This window comes from Budorcas taxicolor, chromosome X (genome assembly GCF_023091745.1).
Source record: "Budorcas taxicolor isolate Tak-1 chromosome X, Takin1.1, whole genome shotgun sequence".
Lineage (NCBI taxonomy): Eukaryota > Metazoa > Chordata > Mammalia > Artiodactyla > Bovidae > Budorcas > Budorcas taxicolor.
The window spans coordinates 15,599,598-15,623,861 of record NC_068935.1 but is presented as its reverse complement, the minus strand read 5'-3'; the positions used below and the strand labels follow the sequence as shown (position 1 = coordinate 15,623,861).

The following is a 24,264-nucleotide window of genomic DNA, read 5'->3' as shown; positions in this document are numbered from 1 at the left end:
CCAAATTGTGTTACAAGTGTAATGGCCCCTGTGCCAGGCTGTCTATTCACTCAGGTACCTCTCCGGGACAAGTGGCTTGGCAGTCTGTCCAAGTTCCAATGAACAGCCAGTGCACCCTGAAGTCAGGGTATGGTCACCAGCCAGGGGCCGCCATTGTTCTGGAAAGCTGGGGCTACCTGGAAGCACCGGTGGTGGTGCCATTGTGAGGGGAGAAGCTACTCAGGCAAAAGAGAGTGGTAAATGCTCCAGTGTGGGAACAGATCAACAATGGCCATACCAGTCCATGATGTAACACACAGGAAGATTCTGACACACATAGACCCACTTGGACTTGGACTTGGGAGGGCACTTGGACATCACTGGGTGGCTTAGTTTTAATGTCTGTCCCATAGATGGAAGCCTTCAACAGTCAAGAGACCACCTCAGGACAGCTTTGGGAGTGTGTTTTAGTCCTAGGTTCCCTGGGGAATCCACCCAGGCCTAAGCCTTCCAAAGAAACTCTCGGTTCAATCAACACAGGTTAAATAAAGCCCAGAGTTTTGCAACTCGGCCGCTACTAGCACTTTGGACAGGACAATTCTTCATCATTTGGGGACTATTCCATTTCTTGTGGGACACTTGGCATCTCTGACCCTGAGACACTAAATGCCAGTAGCACGCCAAACCATGGGGATGACCCCGCATACCCTCAGACATTCCCAAAAACTACCTGGGAGGGGGCAATGCTGACCCAGGCTGAGAATCGCTGGCAAAGGCAATTCTGAACACCTGGTAACTCCTCTTAGGGAAAGTTTCCTGGCCCACAGCTTGCTTTAGTATAGGGTTGTATTGGTCCCAGCAGGGGTACCTCAGGAGAGCCCTGGGCCAAGTGGGTTTTCTGGGCAGGTGCTGTAGCTGCCTGGCAGTCTTGTTCAGTCACTAAGTCATATCTGACTCTTGTGACTCCATGGACTGCAGCCTGCCAGGCTCTGGGAAGCATTAACTGCATGGAAACATTCACTCTGAGGATGGCATTCTCTTTCTGGAGAGAATCCAGAAGCAGCAGGAACAGATATTTCTGTCCCAGAGCAGAGTAGATCCTGGTGGTTAATGGTACATGCCTCTCCTCCTTAGGACTAAGGGAATCACTACAACTTCCAGATGCCTGGCTGAGCTGTTAAGAATCAGAGCTCTTTAGTTGCTCTTCCTGTGAAAGGAATAGCCAAAGGGACTGTTGGTGGACTTTTTTCAATCTTGGTTCAGTGCTTAAGAGCTGGTTGTTATTTAAAAAGCAAGGCATGGCTAAGCTAATCTCCTGAGAGATGGTTTGTTGATTTCTGTGTGTAAACTTGCATAGGTGTTATTGTATCAATACAAATCACTTTTGCTTTATAAATGGTTTAATGATCATCACACTCCTTAGCTCCTAAAAGTCATGAAGGACACAGGGTAACATGACACAAAGCAGTTTGTTAACAGATGTGTGCACACACGCATGCCTACACACATCCATGCAAATGTACATGTATGCACACACACACACATTTACGATTACTAGCACACAGTTGGGCAGGCAACTTTCCCCCACCACAGTCATTCAAGGACCGTATGTTTTTAGAACCAGGTACTTCCGGGAGCAGGAGGTCAAAGACCAAGAGCACCTTGCTCTGGCAGTGAGCAGCTCTGTGCAGACTCAGAGGAACTCTGAGACCAGCAGCTGTATGTGCTCCAGAGAGTACAGTACCAACCCACGAGAGGAGACTTTGGGGGTACCTTAACAGTAGTCCGGCCATCAAATGTGAACGACTTGATCTGCCCATTTTCTAAGAAAACCTTCAGGACATTGGGGATGAGGAGGAGAGCTTCTTTCTTCATCATTTTCTGTGAAAGGACAAGGAGGGGGCTCATTTAGGAGGAGGGAAGTGGAAAGGAAGAGAAAGGAGTGAGTGAAGGAGAGGGAGCCAAAGGTGTGGAAGGACAGAGAGACAGATGAAAGAACTGATCAAAGATAACATTACACAGAGACCAAAAGCAAATTCTCCAAGAAGACAATGGGCCATATCCAAAGCTCACCCTTCATTTGATGTCACAGCACAACCACGGTCTACTGTGGCTCAAAGCTCCACAGCTCAGAGGGGGCTTGGCCAATAGAGACCACCATACACTGAAGGGCTGATGGGAGGTCTTAGGAGCCCACCTCACTCACCGGCTCCTGTCTCCTGCCTCCTTCCTTTCTACCGGGCCCTTCATACATTGAGATCACTTCCATGTCTTTGCCCTGCCAGTCTCCCTCCATCCAAGTACCTTAGGTCTTCTCTGATCTAGTCCATGCCTACTTCTCCAGTCATGTCTTATCATTCATTCCTGGTACCCACACTGTTTTTTCATACCTGTATCATTTGAGGACTGCCTCACTCCCCGAAGGACATTTAGCATCTCTGACTCTGAGACACTAAATGCAATAACAAGCCAAATCATTGGGATGACCCCAAACACCCTCCAGATATTCCCAAAAGCTCTCTGAGAATGGGCAGTACTGACCCTGATTGAGAACCACTTGCAAAGCCCAGTTTTGAACACCTGACAACTCCTTAAAGCTTTCTTGGCTTAGGCATTTCTGTATTTATAGAGTGGTTCATGTTAGGTTCTTGATAAACCTTTATTAAATAAAGACTGTTCCCTCTGCCTCCCTCTTTTGATACCTGGAAAACTCCTACTCATCCTTCAAAACCCAGCTTAAATATGAATTCTGTAAAGCCTGTCTAATATCATCAGGTACTCGAACCTGGTGTTCCCACGTTGTTCCTTTAGCAACTTATACACACCTATCAGTTGTTGTTGTTCAGTCGCTAAGTCATGTCCAGCTCTTTGCCATCCCATGGACTACAGCATGCCAGACCTCCTTGTCCTTCACACACCTCTCTAAGTGCTCTTAAGTATTTCCTTATGCATTCATTTTTTTTAATTATTATTTTTTTTATCTTTTGGCCACAATGTGTGGCATGTAGGATCTTAGTTCCTTGACTAGGGATTGAAACCACATCCCCTGCATTGGCCGCATGGAGTCTTAACCACTAGACTGCCAGGGAAGTCCCAGTGCTCTTTTTGAAGAATGTGTGTCTTTTGTAACCAAACAGTTAACGCAGCACTGTGACTATGTCCTATTCAATCTTTGTGGCCCTGACATTGAGCAGAGTTCCCAGCACACAGATGGTGCTCAATAAATGGCTGCTGAACATATGAGCAGGAGGTGCTTAATATGTGCTTATTGATTAGACTCATTATGGAAATCCAACCATTTCCTTGGGCCAACATCATCAGTTCTAGAGGACCTGAAAAGCTGCCTCAGATGTGCAGTGTCCTGAATTCTCTGAGCCTCTGCTACACACTCAGCACTATATTAAGCCTCATGGGGGTACAGCAAAAGCAGAGGACCAGGGTCTAGCCTTATACTGTTTTAAAAAAATTATTTATTTATGACTGTGCTGGGGTTTTGTTGCTGCAAGCAGCCTTTCTCTAGTTGCTGGTGAGCAGGGGCTACTCTCTAGTTGTGGTGGCTTCTCTTGTTGCAGAGCATGGGCTCAGTAGTGGGATGTAGGATCTTCCCTGACCAAGGATTGAACCTGTGACCCCCGCACTGGCAAGTGGATTCTTAACCACTAGACCACCAGGGAACTCCAAGCCTTACACTCTTACAGTGACATGGCACACACATGATCGACTAGAGAACAATAAAACCAAAACAAACCAAAAGGTATAAGTTAAGGTCTCCTAGATGAGGTGAATTGCATTTTGATTGTAAAGGAGATGGCAGGCGTGGACTATCAGAGAAGCCAGACAAGAACAGTCCAGATCTAGGGACTGTCATGGACAAGTACAAAAACATAAAGCAAGTCCTCTTGGGTCAGGGTGTGGTAGAAGGGGGGGTGGCACTGTTGTGACATCAGGTCATTTCCTGATGGAATCAAGCCACAATGGGGAGTGATGGGATCTAAAGTTGGAAAAGTGACTCCCTGGTTCTCTCCCTGATCCCAAGATGCTTCACTCCCACCAAGCCCAGAGGCCCCAGATTCCCAGGCTGATGATGCTCTGTGGTGGCAGGTTTTATTTAGCACACTGGTTTGGACTCAGATAATTACTTAATTGATTTTGCTTAAAAATAGAGTTGGCAAGGAATGCCCACAGGATTTATTTTTGCTCTTGTTGCTTAATAAAGTCTGGAACACCAAGAGAAAGGGATTCTGGAGTCATCTGGGCCTGGACACCCTGCCCCTGCCCCCCAGACCTAAACAATGGGGAGGCTGCTATGGTCCATGCTGGTGGCAGTGGTGGTGGAGGGGAGTGTTGTGACATCAGGTCATTTCCTGAGCATAGCTAGGGTGGGAAGGTTGATGTCTCGGTCTCTCCCAAACAAGAGCCTCCCACCACCCGTGGTTTACCTGACCAGGAGCAACAGAACCTGGGGTGGGTTCTAGCCACTCTGGGGCATTTCTGTCTAGATTGGTCTGGAGTGGGGGCTTTCTTCTGCCTGTGGCTAGATGTGACACATGGAGAGGCGAGTCATGTTGGAGGGTAGAACACAAGGGAGACGAAGAAAGGGGAGGAAAAAAAGGGGGGAAAGAATGGAAGGGGGAGGAGGGATACGATTCTTCACTGGGTGACCAGGACTTGGTGGGTTTTTCTGTGATGTTGATAGCTCAGTTGGTAAAGAATCTGCCTGCAATGCAGGAGATCCCAGTTTGATTCCTGGGTTGGGAAGATCCGCTGGAGAAGGGATAGGCTACCCACTCCAGTATTCTTGGGCTTCCCTGGTGGCTCAGCTGGTAAAGAATCCACCTGCAATGTGGGAGACCTGGGTTCAATCCCTGGGTTGGGAAGATCCCCTGGAGAAGGGAAAGGCTACCCACTCTAGTATTCTGGCCTGGAGAGTGCCATGGACTGTATAGTCCATAGGGTCGCAAAGCGTTAGACAGGACTGAGAGGCTTTCAGTTCACTGAGATGGGAGAAGCTGCACCTGTCTATCATGTGTGCTAAGTCTCTTCAGCCCTGTCTGACTCTGTGCGACCCTATGGACTGTAGCCCGCCAGGCTCCTCTGTCCATGGGATTCTCCAGGCAAGAACACTGGAGTGTGTAGATCTTCCTGACCCAGCGATCAAACCATCTCTCTTATGTCTCTGGCACTGGCAGGCAGGCTCTTTACCACTAGCGCCACCTAGACTCTCCAAATTCAGGTCTCATTTCCTTTGGGTGTTCAGGGCTCAGGACACAAATGTACCCTTAGTGACTTGTACCTCAGCTGATACACAAGGACTCCACACAGCTCCCTTTCCTCTCTGTGGCCCCTGCTTCTCCTAAATCTCTTCTGCTGAGACTGACATGGAGCCCAGCCACCAATTATTCAGATGGCTTAGCCAGTGGGGCCCAGTTGTCCCTTGGGCTTCACAGTCTTCCTCAAATGGAGAGGGAGGAGGGCCTTGGCAGAGTTTGGGGATAAAGGTCAGGGAAATTGAGTCATAAGACATCTCTGACCTCTATCCATCCCGCCCTCTGGGTGGCTCTGCCTCAAAGAACTAGAGGGGTGCTGGTGCCCCACTGATTCTCCACTCAGGCTCGTCCTCCTGCCTTGTCTCAGCTGCAGCTGTGCTTCACTACAGAAATGCCATGGGCCTCCCGAGAGCCCAGTCCATGACAGCCTCGAAAGCACACAGCACCTGTTAGCGCTGCTGGCCTCCTCCCACCCATCCCCGTGGGATATCACCAACTTCTGCCAACTCCTGGAGGACTTGGAGTTATCATCCATGGCCGCCTAATACGCGTCTTTATGTGCTCTACCCGCCTCTTCTCATTTGCTTATCTGCAGCAGACAGCTCAGTTCGTGTTAACCCCATAAGGCGGTGAGAAAGACAGTGGGCTGGCCACGACCCCTCCAGACTGGCTGCTGCATGACATGGGTGGTCAAACACCACCTGCTCCTCAAAACCCCATCACCCAGCGGTGGATTCTATACTGTCTCAATCTGAGTCGCCTGTCCTCCCAACATCACTGAGAGGAATCCAGAGGCAGGGAACAGGTATCTATTTTGCATCCCTTGTAGTGCTGGGAACACAGCAGGCATCTAATATTAATAAAAGTTCTGTGACTTAATGAGAGTCTATATCATTTCCCCTAGGCTGCTTCGCCCTTCACTGCCCAGTCTTCTCTAGTTGAGACCTGGAGTTGCAGGATCACTTCAACATGCTGAGGGCTCAATTTCGCCGCATCTTCAGAAAACCACTACTTCCTTCCTGTTTCTATCAAGTAGCCAAATGATGTTTATGGAGCACTTGTTCTGAGTACTGTGCTAGAGATGGAAATTTCTTGAAGTACCATGAGGCTTCTGAGTGAACTGATATATATTCCTTCTCTCCATGATGCCCAGGGCTTCTCTGGATGCCACACACCCCTCACTCGCTCCCCACCCAGAGCCCCAAGGTCCCCCCTCTGACCCCTTCATAATGCTGTCCACTTTGAGGAGCAGCAGATGAGCAACTGGCCCAAAGGGATACTTCGACAGCCTGGCTGACTCTGGCCAAGGGCTGAGGGGAGGAGGCGAAAGCTCACTTACTGCATCTGTTTCTCCAACTGCCACCTGCTCGGAAAATCGGACCTTCACAGGATTGGATCTCAGCTTGGCCTTCTTTGCCGCACTGATGAAGGCAGATTTGGGGGACTGGAAAAAACAGAGAGGGCTCATGAGTTCACCATACTTGGAGAAAACCTGACATTTGCTGCATGGAGTTAAGATGTCTCAGTACAGGTACCCCCCTTTGCCTTGTGGATCAATAAGCCAATAAATAAGTATTGATTCCCTACTAGGTGCAAGACAATGTGCTAAGTGCTTCCTTAGATGATTGGTATGTTCTGAGTAAGCTGGGCATGAATCGAATTTGAGTAAATTGAATCCCATTATTAATGCTCTAGGCCTAGGGGAGTTTGCAAAAATTCTTTGTAATAACGTACACTGAAATTTTATATATTTGGTTTCCTTAATGTGAGATATACCTAAATGGTGGTTTTTATTACATCTGAATATGAACATTGCAAAGGATTTACAGAAATAATCTTATTCATTTCAAAGATATGTCCTGCCCCTAGGAAGGAGGTTCATAGAAAATATTATTTTAGATGCAGAAGAAAGGAGGCTTAGCATGCCAAAATGATTTATCCAGTTTCTACACTATTTGACAGAAGAGACATTAGCAATTTTACCCAGGTGTCCTGGCTTCCTAGTTCTAGGCTTTCTACTACTTTGTTCATCCAACTCTGTAGAGACACTCAAACAATCAGCTAGGGTCTCTTGTGTTTGAAAACTCCCACAAATTCAGCAGGATGCATGGTTAGCAAATGCTGGAAACTGAGTCTTTCCTGGGTGCACTGTGGATTTGAGAAAACGCAGGAATCCTAGTGAGGGGCACCCTCATGTCTCTGGGGCATTTATTCATTCGTGTAACAAATTTTGGGAGGGCCCACTCGGTGCCAAGCACTGTTCTACGTGACGAGGATCTAGCAGTGAATAAGATGGACAAAACTCTCTGGCCTCAAGGAGTGCCTATCCTAGCAGGGACAGACAGACAGACAAGAAATAGAGAAACATCTCTTAGGAGGCAAATAAGGGCTATGAGAACAAATTGAGCAGACTGAGGGACCACAGCAGAGATTGAAGTCATGAGGGTGAGAGTGGTGGGGGTGTTATTTTAGACAAGACAGGCGGGGAAGACCTCTTTCAGGAGGTGACATTTAAGCAGAGGTCTGAAGGAAGTGAGGGAGAGACAACCATGAGGATATCTGGAGAAAGAGCCTTCCAAACAGAAAGAACAAGACAGTGTCTGAGGTGGGAGGAGGACTGGGGTGCATGAGGAACAGTCAGGAAGCCAAGTGTGGCCACAGCTGAGTGAGTGGGGAGCTGGGGGCTGCGTCAGGCAGGGCCTTGTGCGTCCATGCGTGCATGCTAAGTCATTCTGGTCATGTTCGACTCTGTGTGACCTTATGGACTGTAGCCTGCCAGGCTCTTCTGTCCATGGGCTTCTCAGGCAAGAATATTGGCATGGGTTATCATGCCCTCTTCCAGGGGATCTTCCCAACCCAGGGATCGAACCTGCGTCTCTTATGTCTCCTGCATTGGCAGGCAGATACTTTACCTCTGGTGCCACCTGGGAAGCCCAGGGCCTTGTAAGCCATGGCAAAAACGTTGGCTCTTGCTCCAGTGGAAGGCTTTGAACGGTTTCGCTCAGTCATGTCTGACTCTGTGTGACCCCATGGACTGTAGCCTGCCAGGCTCTCTGTCCATGGAATTCTCCAGGCAGGAGTATTCGAGTGGGTTGCCATGCCCTTCTCCAGGGGATTTCCCTGACCCAGGGATTGAACCCAGGTCTCCCACATTTCAGGCAGATTCTTTACCATCTGAGCCACCAGGGAAGTCCTTTTCCTCATCTCAGTAGATGGCATCTCCAGTCTTCCAGTTGACTCCTTTCTTTTTCTCACCTCCCACAACTGATCCATCAACATAACTTCTTGGTGCTATCTTCAGAATCTAGCCAGAATTCACTCACTTGTCATCATAGCACCATTCTTACCATCCTGGCACAAGCCTCCATCATGTTTTAACTGTATTCGTGCAGGAGACTCCAAACTAGTCTCCCTCCTCCGGCCGCCAGTCTCTGGTACTATTTTCCACACAGCAGACAGAGGCGTCCTTTTTAAATGCAAGTCAGACCCTGTCTGTTCAAAACCTTCCAGTGGAACAAAATCCAAAGTTTTTGCCTTGGCTTACAAGGCCCGGACTTCCCAGGCAGCACTAGTGGTAAAGAATCTGCCTATCAATGCAGGAGACGTAAGAGACGCAGGTTCGATCCCTGGGTTGGGAAGATCCCCTGGAGTCGGACACGACTGAAATGACTTAGCATGCACACACGCACAAGGCCCTACCTGACGCAGCCCCCGGCTGCCTCTCTGAACAGGACCTCTCCAGTAAGAAAGGAGGAAATCAGGTTTGGGGCTCTTTCAAACCACCACCACTACCAGCCTTGCCACGCAGCCTGTGAGCCCTATAATCAAGCATTTCTTTGTGTTCCCAGCCCTGAAGGGTCCCTGCCAGCTGGGAAGGCAATACATTAAGCAATTTTCTGCCATTAATGCTGTCGTTGAGATTCATTTACCAGATCAGCCACAGGAGGGCAGGGCCCTAAGATAAAGACACACCAGAAACAAACGTCCTCATCAGCTCTTGGGCCCTGGTCCCAGCTGTGTTCTCTTCCGGAGCCAACAATCTCATTCCCCACGGAGGGCAGATTGCAGAAAGCCACCTGTTCAACCCGAGTCCAGCCGAACCTCAGGCAGTGGGTCTCCGTCCTGGCTAGAGGGCAGAAACACCGGAGGGAGGAGCTTTACAAAGCACCAGTACCCAGTCCCCGCCCCCGATCAATGACATCAAATTCCTGAGGATAGGACCCAGGTATTAAGCTTCGAATGATTTCAACATACAGCTAAGGTTGGGAACCACTGCACTAAAGCAATCTGAGACTTCTCATCCCGAGGCACAGGGACAATTTGTTCAGCAGACAATATAGCACAAGGAAATCCAGGGCTGGAGATGGTTGCAGGAAGTGATGATAGTATCGATTGTTCACAGGAGTCCAGGAATGCCTTTGTGTTACATAGCTTGGTGCTCAGATCCTGGGGGCGGGGGGGCGGGGGGGGGGCATGGGCTATGGCAGGAACAAGGGAAGGGGCGAGGCAGAAAGATCTGTAGTTCTGTTCAGGCAGCTCTGTTTGACTCGTCTCCACAGTAGTCCCATTTCCACTGGAGGTGCCAGACACAGGGTAGAGGAACTCTTTGTTCCACCCGACAGTCACCCTGTCTTTTCCCTGTGATCATCTGTTGTCCTCGACTATCCTCATGTACAGTGTGGACTGAGGCATCTCTAGAGACCTGAATGGGCCATGTAGTCCGCCCTTCATTTTTACATAGGAAATGGAGCCCAGGGAAGAGGCTATGGTTGATTCAAAGTGTCAAAATAATTGAGTAGTGGAGCAAAACCCAGAACCTAGATTTTCTGAGTCTTGGATTAGCTATATAATCCCCTGCAGTGGACTGAAGCTGGAAATCCATTCCTGGTCTCTCGTTCAATGGTCTGGTTCTATCTTGGTCCCAGTGAATGGATTTGTGCAAATAAAGAACCCTAACTGGTACCGTATAGGCAGAGGGGACAGCCTCTTTGCTATCTCTACCAAAAGTCCATGATTAGATCCTGTCCTAGAGATACAACAACAAAGAAACTCAGATATTTATAGGAGCAAAAGCAGCAAGTGGGATTGGCAGTATTTTCAAGGATTTTAGCCATTTCCAGCGTGTGTTGTACGGCCATTTTCAGCTTGCTTCTGCCTCATTACTCACTGACCCCTGCCTGTTGGTTTCTAAGACTCCATCCTATTCTCAGTCTTCAGCCTCGATCACTGACAGTGACTCACTCATCGCCAGCTGGTCTCTGCTATATGTCATGGAGTCATGTCTAGCCTTGTGCTTGGACACAGATGACGCCTGCCTTGCAGTGTGACATGAGTGACTCTCAAAGGTTGCCCTGTCCCAAAGCATCTTCAAAGTGCAACTCTGGGGCCTGAAGTTTTTGATACTAGAGTGGCCCATCTGAACTAAAGTATTAAGAATTGGGAAGGCCCTGGCCCAAATTCAAATGTACTACCTGGAAGGAGTAACGAACACACTTCAGAGGCCAGCAGATTATGGGCCTGTGTGGGCCAGCTCCTGTCTACCACTTGTTTTTGGTAAATAAAGCTTTATTAGAACACAGCCATTCTCTTCATTTCTGCATTGCCTATGGCTACTTCTGTACTACCACATATGGTCTGCACGCATGTGTGCTAAGTCACTTAATTTGTGTCTGACTCTTTTGTGATCCCATGGACTGCAGTCTGCCAGGCTCCTCTATCCATAGGATTTCCCAGGTAAGAATACTGCAGTGGCTTGGCATTTCCTTTTCCAGGGGATCTTCCTGACCCAGGAATTGAACCCACGGCTCCTGACATGTCTCCTGCATTGCAGGCAAATTTTTTACTGCTGAACCCCTGGGGAAGCACAAAGCCTAGAGTATTTACTTTATGGTCCTTTACAGAAGTTCACAGACTCCTGCACTAACTTATTAGCATACTCTCACTCACTGTTTCTAAACCTTACCTGATGCTAAAAATCACCAGGAAATGCTCATTAAAACACAGATTTCTTTGGGCATTCCCTGAAGTCCAGTAGTTAGGGCTCTGCACTGTCATTGCCAGGGCACAGGTTCAGTCCCTGGCCAGGGACTAAGAACCCACAAGCCGAGAGGCATGGCCAAAAACAAAACAAACAGACTTCTCAGCCCATTGCAGACTTCAAAGGTCAGACTCTGAGAGGGCAGGGCCCAGGAATTGCTGAAAATGTCCTAATCCACGAAGCACAGATTAATTGAGTACCTTAAAGCTGGGACATCTAAGCTCTTGACTGACCCCATTTTTCCTCTAAGCAGCTGGAAGTCTCATTTTGCAACAGGCACCCTTTCTGGCAAAAGTGAATTTTGGCTTGAAACACGGGACTAGAATTTCTAAGCACCTCCAGGGCCATTGCAAGCCCCTTGAAGTAAATATGAAGCCAGCAGCTTGGTCAAATAAGCAACACAGGAGAGAGTCTGCCTTCTCCTTCGGGGCTGAATTCAGCAGCTGGTGATTCTTTGACCATTTTTTAATTTGGTGGCTCTATTAGTACAGATTTCAGGGTTGTGTTCACATATCTTGGCTGAAGACAGGTATACGGCCGAATGTTTTAAGTGTACGATAGGGCCCCACTTTGATAATTGTGAAAGGATTTGAAGAACAAGGAGCTCAGGTTCCGGAAGCTTTAACAGCCTCCTGGTTTCCCTTTCTGCTGCCTCATTTTCTCTGACACCGGAACCTACTTATAAGCAATTCCCGTAGCAATCATTGTGGGAGCCTGGGACTATGGAGGGCCATCCTGATCCTAGGGGCCCACTGATAAGGGACCTGGGGGTCCTTCCTTCCTGCATTCAGGACTGCCTGCAGGGGAACATGTCCTCTCCCTGGATTTCAAGGCCCCCCAAAATCACACATAACCCTCACTCCCTATCAATCACCTAGTCAGTTATTCTGCCCACAGCTTCTTCCTGTTTCTGTGCCTATGTCATGCTGTCTCTTCACCATCCCCACCCTTCAGGGCCCCCTGGTGTCCCTCTTGCTCAATAAATGCCATCTCCAAAACCCAGCTCAAATTCTACCTTAGTCCTGAATCCTTTCCCAACCTTGCCATTCCCCTCCCTGGATTTCCTGTAGTCCTCTTTTGTGAATCCACATAGCCATCACTCATCCCTCCAACTAGGTTGTAAAAGAAGAGGTGACATTTTGCATTACTGTGTCTCCCCCAGCACCAAGCACAGAGGAGGCACAGAAGAGAAGACAGTTGATTGCGGGGGCTAGTATTGAATTAATTCATCAATCCAGCAAATAGGACTTGAGTACCTACTGTCTGTCAGGCCCTATACTCAAGAAGCTCTGTGGAAAACCAGTTCTTCTGCAGTAGTTCCCATGATTTTGGCTTTTTTTCTGGATGGGTGGCTTCAAGCAGAGGGGACTGAGACTCTCTGGGTACAGGCTGTTTTCAGAACCAGAAAACTAGTTTCATTTGAAGGGACTGTCTGCTTGCTTTGCCAGCACTGTTCTAGGTCACCAGTCAGTACTTTATTTTAAAATATTTATTGAGGACAAATGACGTGGCAAAGTCTAAGGGTACTGAAATGAATGCAAATTCAGTCAATCATGGGGAATAGTTGATCATTCAAAGATTAAAGAACATTCTTAAATATATATAGACTTAATAAGTGGCTACCTATGCAATATTGTTTGAGGATCCCTGGGAAAGGATCCCTATGGCTGCTCAAAATACTCCCCAATGGTCTGCTACGGTAAGAGTCACTCTCTTAAAAAGAAAATGCCATCTGAAAAAGACTACACATTAGACCGTGCACCTTGGCTACATATCAGAATCATTCAAAAGATCAATACCTGGGCTCCATCCCCATAGCTTGTAATTCAATTGGTCAGGGCTAGAGCCCAAGGATCAATATGTTTAAGAGTTCTCAGAAAGTTCTAATGTATAGCCAGGGTAGAGAACCACTGTATTAGACTATTGCCAACCACACAATGTCCAAGTGGCAGGACCCTTAAAGACAGTCTGGTTTAATGTTTCCCAGATTCTACTGAGCATCAGAATTATTTACTTGTGGCTCTTATTAAAAGTACAGATTATTGAGCCACAACGTGAACCTATCAGGAGGAGACTGTCTTCTGAGAGACTGTCAAGCCTGCACATGAGAGTTTGATAAGAAGAAGCAGTCTTCATGCACCCATGAGATATCAAGTGCTACCTTGTTATGTGATGTAGGAGCTACAACAGTAACGTCTGCTGGGGGTGGGGTGCGGTCTTCAAGGAGCTTTCACTTCAGTGTAAGAGAGAAGATTCTCTCACTTGATTTTGTTATTCACAGTTGTGTTAACACTGAACTAATGAATACTGAACAACTGTTCCTAGGGGGATTGTGTGTGTGTCTCACATAGATTATAATCTTAAATTCTAAAAACAATTCATCCTGGTAGATTCGATTTTATTTCACCAGGGGAAAATGAGGTTCTGAAGTGTTAAGTGACTTGCCTGATGCCGCCCCGCTAAGAGGTATCAGAGCTGGCATTCAAACCCCATCCCACTGTCTCCGAGCTGGAGTTTCCTGGACTACACTGCACTGCCCCCTACCATCTCCATCCTCAGGGCGACTCTGCATGACAACTAAAACAAGACAGAGCATCATTCTGCCTGACCTCAGCTGGGAACAGGTACATTGGGAGACTCAAATGTTTCATGCTCCGCATATGTCAGCAAACAACCAGGAAAGCGCTGTAAGTCTGGATTTTGGAGTTACAAATAAATTTTAGGAAGTGGGCAAATTTGCAAATATGGAATCTGTGAATAATGAGGACTGACTATACATGTTTGCAAGGCTAACATTTGGTCAGGACATGCTGGGATGGCCATACCTGTTGTAAACCATTGAGGGATTTTTGCTCACTGACTGATAAGTAGTCTGTGCCCTAAGCTTTTTGGGTGCCACCTGATCTCTCCCCTGGAACCTCTTTATAAAAGATCAACCAACAAAGGGTTAACACTTGGCACAGTTAGGTGGCCTGCAAGACTCTGCTCCACCGCCTGTGGCTGGCTTACATTCTCACTGGAAGGCCCTTCCTGTATAGGTTGCTAACTGTTTGGCTATCACTTCTGTGTATATGTGCTCTCATACATTTCTATGTTTCTAGGGTTTAGAGGAGCTTCTCTGGTGGCTCAGTGGTAAAGAATCTGCCTGGAATGCAGGAGACCCTGGTTCGATCCCTGGGTCAGGAAGATCCCCTGCAGAAGGCAATGGCAACTCCAGTATTCTTGCCTAGAGAATCCTCATGGACAGAAGAGCCTGGTGGGCTATAATCCACAGGGTCGCAAAGAGTCAGACATGACTGAAGCAACTTAGCAGGAGCAGCAGGGTTGAGAGGGCACAAGGCCAAGAACTAGAATGTAAGCTCTCCAAGGGTAGGAACCCTGTTTGTCCTGTGTGCTGCTATATTCCCAGCCTGGAAGACTGCCTAGAATAGTGGGCATTTAGTAAATGTTTGATAAACAAATTAATGAACTAGAAACTTTCATTGAGGTTAGTCAGGCAAAGATGTTTGGAAGACATGAGTCTTAAGGCAGGTATTCAAGGAAGGAGCCATGTGTTACAAGAGATGTGGATTACAATAAGGATAGAAGTCTACAGGGTGGTGAGAACTAAGAAATGTACAAGGAAGAGGAGGAGAGCACCCTGGCCATGACAAAGAGGTGTTGGGGGCACTGGGATGAGAGCTGGGACAGAGATGGGGGAATGTTAGGCTCTTTATTCTGCACCTAAGTTTGGACACTTGAGTTTGATTTAGGTTTCCTTTATTCCAACAAATACTGAGCATCTATTCTGTCAGATACTGTTCCAGGTGCTAGTGATACAGCAGTGAACCACAGTCTACTCTCATGGAAAGCAGTCTGGCAGTTTCTTAATAAACTAAACATACACTTAGTATATGGCTGGACAATCACACTTTTGGGCATTTGTCCTAGAGAAACGAAAACTTATGCTCACAAAAAACCCTGTACATGAATGTTTATAGCAGCTTTAATATCACGCTAGCCAAAGCCTGGAAGGAACCAAGATGTTCTTCAATGGGTGGATGACTAAACAGTAGTACATCCATACCATGGAATACTACTCAGCAATAAAAAAGGAGCAAACTATTAATACAAGCAATGGCTTGGATGAATTTCGAGGGCATTGTGCAGAGTGAAAAAATCCAATCCCCAAAGGTTACATACTTTATGATTCCATTTATATAATATTCTTGAAATGATGAAATTACAGGAATGGAGAACAGATTAGTGGTTGACATGGATTGAGGGTGGGGAGTAGGTGCCCCATAAAAGGGCAACATGAGGCATCCTTTCAGTAATAGAACTCTCCAGTATCTTGACTGTGTTGATACATGAACCCACAAATGTGACCAAGTAACACTGAAGCATTCACATCATTGTACCAACGTCAATGTTCCAGTTCTGATATAGTACTGTTAGGTATGTAACATGTAATCACTGGGAGAAACAGGGTAAAGGATACCCAGGGATGTCACTGTACTAGCTTTGCAACTTCCTGTGAATCTACAATGATATCAAACTAAAAAGTAAAAAAAAGTCAGGGATTCCCTGGTGGTCCAGTGGTTAGGACTCCATGCTTTCACTGTGGAGGGTACAGGTTTGATCTCTGGTCAGAGAACTAAGATCCCACAAAGATTACTACGAGGATGTGATCTAGTAACAGACACAGTGCCTCTTGATTCCAACTTTTGAGAAGGGCCTAGGGACTTCTATTTTTAATAAATAGTCCTGGTGACTATTATGATCAGGCAAGCAAGGGGAACACTGATCTAGTCTAAATCCCTCAATTCACAGATGAGGAAACAGGTTCAGAAAAGGGAACTGACTCCCCCAAGGTCACGTAGGCAGTTAGTAACTGAACCTAGACAAAGATGAACCTATTTGTCTAACTGTATCTCCCCAGCAACTTTATAGTAAATCCTCCACATACAGGGCTGTGTCTAATATACCGTAGGCCATTTAGTATATACCTGTATAAATGAATGAATAAGATTAGCACCCACAGTCTTCAAGGATTAATGGAATTGGACACTGGACAGGTAAATTTTGATGGGACACAGCAAAAAAGAGGCAGAAAATATGTGTGGAGCGGGGGCAGTGGTGGAGTAGCTTAAGTGGGGAAAGCAGAGCACACAGGGCAGCGCAGCACACAGCACTATGGAGCCCTTCAAAATCCTCAAGCCTGGGCTGTGAGCACAGACAAGATGTGCAGAAGGCACGATTTTCGGTTCACTCCTAAATCGTTGGCTCACAACAATGCTGGTCCTAGTCTCTCCCATGTCCCTCTCCCGTCACTGTCACTTGCCAATGTGGGGATGCTCTTGTCTCAATCAGGAGGAAGGGTGGATGGCAAAGAGGCTCACTCACCTGATGAGTGTGCCGAACTGTAAGAACGATGAATTCCTTAGCGCTCCTACAGAGAGAAGAGGGAACAGGAGAGTCGTGTATCATGCACTGGGTATTCATCTAGCACAAGAAGGCACACCAGAATTCTCCCCTGGGCTGCATTCAGGTATATGGATTAGGACGGAGGGCAATCTAAATATCTGCATGGCTGCCTCGCCTCCCATCATTTGTGGCAGCTGACATCCACCATCCATAGAGGTTCACACAGGCTTCTGAAAATGGTATTATCATTACCTCTGGGGTTGTCATTTTTCAGGTCTTCTTTTTATATTCCTTCTCACATTCTCTCTATAGAAATCCTCAAACCCTAGGAGCAATTTTATCTATAGGCAAAAAAGTTTGCAAGGAAAACCAAAGACCTGAATTAAGGAACTCAAAGGGAGCACAATCAGAGTCCTGGGAACCATGTACTGTGATTATTGGCAATTTGGTATTTAAGTAAGAGGAGAAACTCAAAGGAAAAACCCAAAGGAGGTCATTTGGTCATCATGACTCATACTCAGCAGATTTGTTTTAATTGAAGGACCAAAAAAAAAAAAAGAGAGAGAGCCAGAGAGCAACAGATGGAAGACAAGACTCTCCAGATAGCAAACATCCAAAAGGATGAAGAATTTGAAACTCTTCAGACAAGAATTATGCCAATGATCCAACAAGCTGTGAGGTATGAAAATTCTTTCCCGATAGTACATCATCCTTTACAAGAACTAAAAGAAATGGAAAGAGTTCGCCTTGAAGGAGCTTCCCCTCTCTTTGCTGGTCTTTTTTCAAATGTTTCTGGGAACGAAGGTGTTCAGGAAGCAGAGTCAAGACACCCTTGATTCTGGGTATTCAAGAAAAGCCCAGGGCCCCTGCTCGAGGACTTGGACTGGTACCATATTCAATGAGGCAGAGTCCAGGGATGTTGTCAGCTCCTGGGTCTGGGAAGCTCCTGGAGTAAGGAAGGAGCCATGTTCCAAGGAAAACACCTGGAAAGTCCTGTCTCTTGGCCAGGGCAGGGAACTAGTATAGATTGAATTATGTGACTCCTCTGTTCCAGCCCCTGCCACACCTCCCCATATCATGTAGAACAAAGCTAAAGTCCTTGCAGTAGCTACAACTCCCCCCTTCCTTACCCCACTCCATGTGGGCTTCTCTCATATTCCCCAAAGACATCACACACACTCCTGCCTTAGGGCCTCTACACTGGGTTCTTCTTGCCTTCTCTGATATCCTCATTTCCTTCAAGTCTTTCTTCAAATGTCACCTCCTCACTGAGGCCGACACTGGCCATGCTATTTAAAGTTGCACTCTGTACCCCTGTTCCCAGCATTCCTGATCTTTATCCTGACCCCCTTTCTATTTATCAAAAACATTCATCAACTTCTAATATACTGTGCAATACTTATTTATCATGTTTACTGCTTATGATGTGTCTTCTTCCACTAGAATGTAAACTCCAATGGGCAAGGATTTTTGTCTGTCTTATTCACTGCTGTATATTCAGTGCCTAGAACAACAACTGATGCACAGGAGACACTCAATATAATAAATATTCACTGAATGAATGAATGATCTGCCAGTCCCAGAGATTATCAAATGTGTGAGCTCTGACTTGACCCAGAAGGTGCTCTGAGCAGTCTCACAAAATTGGGCTACCTTGGTACGGGGTACAAAGATATCCACAAGAAGCAAAGCAAAGACTTCTAAGGGGTCAGCCTGAAAGAACCCCCGAACATGCCCTGATGGGGTTGAAACAATTCACCCCATGGTGACGTGGTGGTGGACCATGAAGGGTGGAGAGTGGGGGAATGCAATGGACAAACTGAACTTGGAGAAGAGCCAAACTAAGGGTCATTAGGGACCAGACACATACCAGGATATTGGGCTGGAAGGGGAGCCTGTGGAGGAAGACCTGCTCTGGACTTTAGGAAGGGGCAGTGCAAACCCTTCCAGGAGTAGCAAGGGGGCATCACTCCTCTGCCTTTGCAGGGGAGGGAGGGACCCTGGAGGCAGGTGGGCTTTGGGAGAACAAAAAAGATAAGTGGAATGGAAACACTCCAAATGGAGAAGGGTTGAAGGAGATGGAGGCAGAGATGGAGCAGACTACGCCAGGCGGAGAGAGAAAGAGAGCAAGCGTGTGAGGATAGATAGCTGAGGTCCCCCAAACTGAGGTTATCCCCTAGAATTTAGAGCTGAAAGAATCTAATTCCTTTCTCTCACTTCTATTGTCTCACTCCTTATCAAAGTGTCTATGCAAGGGGGCGTAGAGTGGTGTGTGTGTGTGTGTGTGCAATGAATGAGGCTAAGCCAGAGTGTGTGAGGGCCCTCAGGCCCCGGAAGTTCTGGGTACCCAGGAGCCCTGGCTCGGGTTGCTCTCCCTGGGAAGACCCCTCTCTCAGCCAGGGAGGGCTGCAGCAGCCATAGTTACACTGCTGGCGGGATGGGGATAGCCGTGCTCAGCTCTCGCAAGGCCCAAGAGGCTCCTATTACCTGATGAGTTCTATGAACCTCTCCCTGGGGGCTTCACTCACGTCCTCCTCATTAATAGCCACAATCTGGTCACCAGCCAGGAGCTTGTCCTCAGAGGGGCCTCCTGTGGAGGAGAGGAGAGAGGCGTGAGGCCTGGGTAGGAGGGAGTCGCCAGCGCCCAAGGGAGCGGCTGCAGGCACTGTGGCCTGCAGGAGATGCGGGCCAAGTGGTGCCACTGACAGGGCTACTCTTCGAGCCCTGGGCCACTGTTGCCTGTAGCAAGTGGAGGGCAGAGGGCTGGAGAAAGAGAATGGAATGGCCCTGCTTAGGCTGGGAGTGGTGTGGTAGCAAAGGCCTGGTGCTCAAGCAAGGTTCACCAGTGATTCCCGGCTGGGACCTAGTGAGGAGCACAAACTTCAGTTTCATCAGGAGGGATCTGCTTGGGCACAAGGCATGGCTTCCAGACTACTGGAGGGGTTACAGGTGACAGGAGGGGGTGAGGAATCTTCTTACTTGAACATAATTCATACTCACTGGTCTGGAAGGATGTAGGCATTCACTTCCCTGGAGACAGGGGGATGAACTACAGGACCTAAAGTGAAAGTGTTAGTGTCCGACTCTGCAACTCCAGTAGCCTGTCCACCAGGCTCCTCAGTCCATGGAATTCTCCAGGCAAGAATACTGGAGTGGGTAGCCATTCCCTTCTCCAAAGGCTCTTCTCAAACCAGGGATCAAACCCAGGTCTCCTGGATTGCAGGCAAACTCTTTACCATCTGAGCCACCAGAGGAGCCTAAAAGGCATTTATTTTCTTTCACCTAAGAGATGTGCTGCTGTCTGAGAAATGAGAGGAACGAGGCACAGACCCTAAATCACTGGCAGTTGGAAATTTGCTTTCTCTCCTTCTCACGTCTACTGTTGAGGTTTAGAAAGCAGACCTGCCTGAGGGCCCTACCTTCCTGATGGTGGTAAAGGGTGGGTTGGAGGGGCGCCCTGGGCTGTGATGCCTCTGGTGCTTAGCAAAGATCTCCTTGGAGAAAAGGATTTTAGATATTTAAGGAGAATGACAAGTAGAACTCAGCTTAACTCAAACCCCAAATAGGACATGTCTAAGGACATGTCTCACTCTCAACCCAGGCTGGATGCTTGTTGGGGTCCACTTGAAAGAGTCAGATCCCAACTATTCCTCTCTCTGCAAAAAAGCGTGCTGTGTAAATACGACAAACATGAACAACATCCAGGTCACCATGTCAGTTGAGCATCACGCTATGGCTCTGGAGAGCGGGGCCTGTGCGCTGAGGGTGAGGCCTGTATGCTCAGCGAGCAGGATTCCCCACTCCAACTGCAAAGACCCTCAACCCACTCTTCTGACTGCACAGGGATGTCAGAAACAGGAAGCCTGTTTCTTTGCAGCAAGTCAGGCTGGGACGCTCAACTCAAATCTACAACTCAATGGCTGTGAGACCTCGGAGGAGACATTTCATCTCTCTGAATCTCTCTTTCCTCATCTAAGAAATGGAAAAATAACAGCAGAAGAATGTTGGGAGGATAAATGGGATGATGGATGTAGAGCATTTAAAACAGTTGATTGCTGTTAGTAAGAATTTAATAAGTGGTACTTATTACGTCTTCCAAGGGACAGTTCCTTCCACTCATTTCATTCCTCCTATTCATTGTTGTTTAGTCACTTCAGTCATGTCCCACTCTGTGCGACCCCATGGACTGTAGCCCGCTAGGCTCCTCTGTGCATGGGATTCTCTAGGCAAGAATACTGGAGTGGGTAGCCATTTCCTTCTCCAGAGGATCTTCCCCACCCAGGATCAAACCTGCATCTCCTGCATTGGCTGTACTGTGCTTATTTACTCAGTTGTGCTCAACTCCCTGTGACCTTTGGATTGCAGCCTGCTGGGCTCCTCTGTCCGTGGGATTGTTCAGGCAAGAATACTGGAGTGGGTTGCCATTTCCTCCTCCAGGGGATATTCCCCAATCAGCGACTGAACCCATGCCTCCTGTGTTTCCTGCATTGCAGGCGGGTTCTTTACCCACTGAGCCAGGTAGATTCTTTACCACTGAGCCACCAGGAAAGGCATTCCTCCTATCTACTTCTACCAAATATGCCAGTCTTTTAGGTACAGGCCACTCTACCTATTCCCTCCCTCCCTTCTTTCCTTTCTCCTGTACATCCATTCATCCCTCCATCCTTCCTTTCAATGGAAGAGGTCCTCATAGAACTTGGCTTTCTGACGGCAGTGGTAAGCTCAGTCTACTTACTATTTTCATGGAATGGTTTGTTGGCTTGTTCAGCCTTAACTGTTCCTTTATGCTGCTGCTGCTGCTAAGTTGCTTCAGTCGTGTCCAACTCTGTGTGACCCCAGAGACGGCAGCCCACCAGACTCCCCCGTCCCTGGGATTCTCCAGGCAAGAACACTGGAGGGGGTTGCCATTTCCTTCTCCAATGCATGAAAGTGAAAAGTGGAAGTGAAGTTGCTCAGTCGTGTCCGACTCTTCGCGACCCCATGGACTGCAGCCCACCAGGCTCCTCCGTCCATGGGATTTCCAGGCAAGAATACTGGAGTGGGGTGCCATTGCCTTCTCCTGTTCCTCTATAGGATGCATCTTATCTTTTCTTGTGGCCTCGCACTGGATGGAGGGGCACCTGGGTTGGAAGCACGTCTGCAAGCAGCCTGCTGGCCCCATGGCCTCCTGTGGTCTCCCTTGTAGCTTTTCTTCTCTCCACTCCTCCAACCCCTTCTTTTATTTCAGACCACCTGCAGCAACCCTGTGAATTCTGCCTCCTCTAAAGTTAAACCAGGGTCTCCTGGTGATCTGTTACTAAGTTTTATCTGGTCCCTCTTCCCCAGGATAAATTTGATTTTGGATCAGAGACTCAAAAACCTTTTGCCAAACTGCATGACTACCTCAGGAGCCTTAGGTCAGCCACAAACTCCTGTACTGAATTGTTTTTTACTTTATGCCCTCCAGTTGAAGAGCAAGCTTACAAAAATCTTTTTCTTTTCCTTGGAGGATTGCAAAATTCATCAAATTTCTGCTAGACCAGTTTGTACTCCGGCTGCTCCTCTTGACTGAGCAAGAAACTGTTGTAAACATCTAAAGCCTCAGGCCCAGCAATTCAGGAATAGAGCTCCTTTCCGTCTGTCTTTTCTTGTCAATGCCTAGCAAGATTTGGAACAAAACAGTGCTCAGGCCCTTTCCCATTTCATTCATAATGACAGGCTTTCACAGTTCTGGTGGGCTCATGCTTGGTCCACCCGGCATGGTCCCATTCAAGCCCTGCTTCCCACCCCACCCCCCTCAGTGGCATCACACAGGCACAGGTGCAAATCCTAGCTCTTCTACTTCTTAGTGGAGTGACCCTGGAAATGCCATTTCTCTTCTTCTCTGCCTCAGTTTTCTCATCTGTAAAATGGGAATGGTATCACTTATCTTGTGGACACAGCTGCAAGCACTGAACAAGATGATGTAAATTTGTACAGTCTAGGGGGCTTCATCAGTGGAAGGTGTTGTGTTGCCACTGTGGCTTCAGAGATTTCACTTCCTCTCCCCTTCTCTGCCACCTATGGTCTATATCCTGACTCCAGCCTTCACTGGATGACCTATTTGGTGAGCATGTACTAGTCTCCACAGCCTGATGATTAGATTCCTGGGGTCAGGAACTCTGTCTTGTATATCCCTATAACCTTGCTTAGAGTAGGCAGTCAATACATACTTGTTGAACTGAATCAGATCAGTATGTCTCAGTCAAGGCAGTATGGCTCTTCTGTGAAGGTGCTATGCAAAGGGAAGTTTTGTTAAGACCCAGACCCTACTAAATTATCAACCGCAGCCTCAGTGTTGCGTGTGGATAAATCTTTAAAAACCAGCTCCCTCACACAGTTATCGGCTGGCAAGTCTTCTCTTCATGAATTCCTTGGCAACACAGTATACTTGGGTGCTCTTTTCTCTGGGACGCTGTGTGGGTGTTTGGGGGGGTGGGAGCCAGGGCCAGGGGGACACTCTGGGTGACACCTACCTGGCCTCACAGATCGCACCACCACAGGCCTCTCACTGCCAGCCACGAAGCCAAAGCCATAGATAGGGTCCCGGTGAATGGCCACTTGTCGCAGCGTCTCTGCCGGCAGCTGCTCACATTCCATATCATTTGTGTTCTCTTTCTGCATCACATGGCTGCGGGGGAGGGGAAGATGGGAGCAAAAGAAGACGCAAAGGCAGCTAAGCCTGAGAGCAGCTGCGAGGGATGCTGACAAGGGTGCTGGCCATGGCGCCTGGGAGTTCATGCACATTGCTTCCTACATCCTCTGGCACCAGCAGAAGGGATGACCGATGCGTATTTCACATTGGAGAAAGAAGAGTCTAGAAAGGAGAAGCCACTTGTCTATAGGGCCAGGGCCAACAGAGGACATGGGTGCCATGGAGCCTGACGTTAGAGTCTGTCCTTTCCTTAAGATACTGGGACTCAGAAGGAGCCTAAAAGCAAATGTGTTGTTGGAAGGTTAACCAGTGTCACCCATGGAATTGGCTATTAACTCCCTGAGAGAAACCAAAACCTTGAGGGAAGGGACTGCAAAACAGGCAAGGCCGTGGGGAAGGAATGTGAAGTCATTTCAGAGTGTGGAGCACCTTCATGAAGTCCTTGTGTAATTTTAAACTTTAATATCCCTTAGGTCATATATAAAAAGAAAATATTGAGATGCCATATGAAAACAAACAGGCTCACATGGGGGACCAATCCCTTATACAACTGTGCATAACGCTAACTTCTGTTTGTTGTTTTTTGGCCACACCAAACAGCATGTGGGATCTTAGTTCCCCAATCAGAGATCAAACCCGTGTCCACTGCAGCAGAAGTGCAGATTCTTAACCACTGGACCACCAGGGCAGTCCCAATGCCAACTTATTTCAGTTAATGGGACAGCTGGAGAATAGCTGCCAAGGGCAAGTAGGAAGAGCCACCGCTGGAGGCTGTCAGCAGACCTGAACCCAGGTGAGCTGGGAGAAGAGAAATCGCTGCACTGATACTTGGGAGAGTTATAGATGGCGCTCCAATGCCCGTAACAGATCTTACTGAGGCTTCAGAATTACACCAGGACTTT

The 24,264-nt window shown here is 47.8% G+C and overlaps 1 protein-coding gene across 1 annotated transcript in view; it reads right to left on the bottom strand.

The window, feature by feature from the left end:
• FRMPD3 (FERM and PDZ domain containing 3) overlaps nt 1-23,454 on the bottom strand; it is a 60,486-nt gene extending 37,032 nt beyond the window's left edge. The window contains exons 1-5 of the mRNA XM_052663752.1: nt 23,184-23,454; nt 19,177-19,279; nt 16,669-16,714; nt 6,586-6,690; nt 1,753-1,860 (exon numbers count right to left, since the gene is read on the bottom strand). Coding sequence (XP_052519712.1) covers nt 1,753-1,860; nt 6,586-6,690; nt 16,669-16,714; nt 19,177-19,279; nt 23,184-23,454 — 633 coding nt within the window. The remainder of the gene's footprint in view (nt 1-1,752; nt 1,861-6,585; nt 6,691-16,668; nt 16,715-19,176; nt 19,280-23,183) is intronic.
• Nucleotides 23,455-24,264: the final 810 nt, after the last annotated feature.